This window comes from Rhinopithecus bieti, unplaced genomic scaffold, assembly GCF_001698545.2.
Source record: "Rhinopithecus bieti isolate Rb0 unplaced genomic scaffold, ASM169854v2 scaffold_56979, whole genome shotgun sequence".
Taxonomy (NCBI): domain Eukaryota; kingdom Metazoa; phylum Chordata; class Mammalia; order Primates; family Cercopithecidae; genus Rhinopithecus; species Rhinopithecus bieti.
Genome location: NW_016822352.1, coordinates 409,487 through 413,065, shown reverse-complemented (window position 1 = coordinate 413,065; position 3,579 = coordinate 409,487). Strand labels below are relative to the sequence as shown.

Below are 3,579 nucleotides of genomic sequence, written 5' to 3'. Positions count from 1 at the left end.
AAAAAAAAAAAAAAAAAATGTCAATTGCATGTCATGCACAAGGTGTGTCCTCTTCTGAGGCCCATTCTTACCTGGGTAGTGACTCATTGTCTGCCTGGACTCAGGTGAGGCTCATCAGGCAGTTTGGGGTCATGTTGTGAATGAAACACAAAGTCAACCTGTGAGATCATTGCTCTGATCGATCAAGAGCCACGTTGTTTGCCGTTTAGTGGCCAGTGCAGCCTGTGGCTTTCACCACCACACTTCAATCTCAGCTCCTTAAATGGCCTGACAAATAAAGATAGGTACGAAAACAGAAATATGCCATTCCCCGGTTAAAATGGCTGTTATCTCTAAGACAAAAATTAACAGATGCTGTCAAGGATGTGGAGAGAAGAAACCCTTGTACCTTGGTGGGAACGTAAGTTGGTGCAGCCAATATGGAAACAGTATGGAGGTTCCTCAAGAAACTGAAAGTAGAACAACCACACCATCCAGTAATCGCACAGTTGGGTATATTTCCAAAAGACAGAAAATCAGTATAGCAAAGAGGTGTCTGCGTTGCCATGTTTATTGCTGCAGTATTCACAATAGCCAAGATATGGAATCAACCTGTGTCCATCAATGAATGAATGGATAAGGAACATGTGGTCTATAAACACCATGAAATAATATTCAGGCATAAAAGAAGGAAATTGTACCATGTTCAGCAACATAGATGAATCTGGAAGACATTAGGTAAAGTGAAATAAGCCAGGCCCAGAAAGCGGAACATTGCATGTTCTCACACATGCGAGAGATACAAAACTGGGCCTCGTGATGGCAGAGAGTAGAATGGTGGTCAACAGAGGGCTGACAAGGGAGTGTGGAGGAGGGGGATGGAGAGAGGTTGGTGGATGGGTGCATAAATACAGGTGGAGAGGAGTAAGTTCCAGGGCCTGAGAGCTCAGTAGGGTGACCACAGTTAGCAACAAATTATAGTATATTCCACATGAGCTAGAAGTGAAGATTTGAAATGTTCTCAACACAGAAATTATAAATGTTTGCCAGCTGCAGTGGCTCACAGCTGAAATCCCAGCACCTTGGGAGGCCTAGGCAGGTGGATCACCTAAGGTCAGTATTTCGAGACTAGCCTAGGCAACATGGTGAAACCCCGTCTCCAATAAAAATACAAAAATTAGCCAGGCGTTTTGGTGCACACCTGTAATCCTAGCTACATGGGAGGCTGAGAGAGGAGAACCGGTTGAACCTGGGAGGCATAGGTTGCAGTGAGCCAAGATCGTGCCCCTGCACTCCAGCCTGGGCGACAGTGAAAGACTCGGTCTGAAAAAAAAATATGTATATATAAATGTTTGGGGTGATGGGTGTCCTGGGAACCTTTATTGGATCATTACACATTGCATGCATGAATCAGATTACCACATGCTCCCAAGAAATATGTATGATTCTTCTCTATCAAATCAAAAGTGTACTATTGACCAATAATTTGAAGTGGATTGTGGGTCGTCACCAAATGAAAGTCAGCGTTCCAGTGCCCGTGTCCGGCGGCCCTTGTGGTTTCCATGTTGAACAGAACCTCCCAGTATTTCCTGATGTGTAACCACTATTTTGGATTACATAGAGTTATCTACTTCCTTTATTTATGGGGTCTATTTTGAGTTTGCCTCCCTACAAAATAAATGTTGCCTCCTTTTGAGCTTCATGTGCTGAAATAGCCGTGCACGGCTTCTTTTTATCCTCTTGTTTCTTTACTCAACCTCATGATCGAAGGTTGGTTTGCATTATTCTTTGTAGATTTCGTCTGTGCCTTTGCATGTCCTCGTAGTATCCCATGGTGGAATTGAACCACACTTGTTTCTTTTGTTTTAGATGTATTTTTGGGCTTTACGGCTGGTGTCTAATATGAGCACCAGTCCTGTCCATGTTGTTGTGAATGGAACTTCACCATATGAACACATTTTCCTCTAGGTTCTGTACTTTATGTTCATAGCTGTGTCTCTCTTCTTTTTAGTTAGGTACTTCTGATATTCTCCCCAAATTGATTGAAGTAATTTGCAGTCCTACCACGGATGTATTGGATTTCTAAGTCAGCCCTACTACCTATGACTTTGATGTTGTCATTTTTGTCATGCGAAATGAATACCTCAACATTGATCCCTCTCTTCGGGAATGATCGGGAGACAGTCCAGAAAGCACAGGCTGTAGATTTTCTTCCAGAACCGCCTGGGATCATCAGATCTGTCCCTGAGGCTCCATGTCTCTGAATGGTGCATTGTCCTCTCTGCTGTTCATCTGCTGGCTGCATCTTGGGGGCTTCTCTGGCTGTGCTGAGCCTCAAATAATAGAATCCCGAGGACCACCAGGATCAAGCCAGCCATGCCCATGCGGATGAGATTCTCCACTGTGTAATCCTGTGGGTGTGAGGCTGGGGATGGTAGAAGAAGAGGTCTCAGAGGTCAGGGCAGATCAACATCACCCAGGACCCCTGGATGCCCACCCAGCTCACGCCCCCCATCTCCTGTTGACAGACCCTGACCCTCTGTGCCAGTCCCATAACTGAGAGCATCTCCTCACTCACCAGTCTTGGGGTCTGACTTGTTTTGTGATGGGCTGAGGGTCTCGGCTGCTCCTGAGAATGAAAATGGAGGGGGAGAGCCCTGAGCCAGCCTCTCCCCTGGGCTCTGTGTTCTTACTCTTCCAGGCCTCATGACGTGGCTTTCACGCAGTTCCTCAATAAACCCTCCCTCTCCTGGAGCTGGGTTCCCTCCAGTCTCCTCCTGGAACTAGTTCAGTTTTCCTGTGTTCTATGAATTTAAATGTTGCTCCTGAGTCATCTGGGGGAGAGTTTTCCTACACCCTGAGAGTCATGATCTGCAAGGAAACTGGTCCCGAGTACAGAGGTCACTGAGCCCTGTGTGCTGTCTGTGCAGCCTGGGACACAGGAGCATATAAGCCGATTCCTCCCGGGATGAGGGTTTCACAGATCCACCAGTGGAGGACCCAGGTTGCGTGGATGAGGGGTTGGTTCTCAAGGGCTCCTGAATGTCAGGAGCACAAAGTGGTGAAAGTCTGGGGCTGCCTCTTCTTCACTCCAGCTTAGCCACTGCCCCTGGGGTTTTACCTTCCATTTAATCTTTAGGTAGCTAATTATTCATATAGGCAGCAACAGGTAGAATGTGATACACACACAGAAAAACACAAACACAAATAGAAATCTATTTTATATATATGGTGTGCCCTAAAAACTCTCTCTGCTTTCTGAACAAACATCTGAAACCACAGCAGTGGAAATTTACCCGTCACAGGGATAGTTTTAGATGTATGGGTAGAGATCTATATTTATGTGTGAGTGTATATTATCTATATACATATACAGATAAGTAGGTTTTAATGTCACATAAGATGTCAGTGTGACACACATGTTATGTGCAGAGATGGTGAAAGAGAGAGAGAATTCAGCTGCACGGTGTAGGCTGATTACTTGACGTAGATGAGAAGCAGGCAGGTCTGGTCTGAGCTGTGTCATCAGTGAAGGTCACACTTGGAGGTGACACTGAAGCTGATTCCTCAATAGCAAAAAGAGCCAGGAAGGAGGCGCGT

At 45.7% G+C, this 3,579-nt stretch overlaps 1 protein-coding gene and 1 long non-coding RNA gene across 2 annotated transcripts in view; one reads left to right on the top strand and one right to left on the bottom strand.

The window, feature by feature from the left end:
* The window catches only part of LOC108521209 (uncharacterized), a 21,804-nt gene extending 19,593 nt beyond the window's left edge, over positions 1-2,211 (top strand). Inside the window, exon 4 of the long non-coding RNA XR_001883139.1 lies at positions 1,991-2,211. This is a non-coding gene — a long non-coding RNA (uncharacterized LOC108521209). The remainder of the gene's footprint in view (positions 1-1,990) is intronic.
* Positions 1-3,579, bottom strand: part of LOC108521203 (uncharacterized) — a 33,936-nt gene that overhangs the window by 26,322 nt on the left and 4,035 nt on the right. Inside the window, 1 exon segment of the mRNA XM_017860889.1 lies at positions 2,558-2,608. Within this exon segment, the coding sequence (XP_017716378.1) occupies positions 2,558-2,608 (51 nt within the window).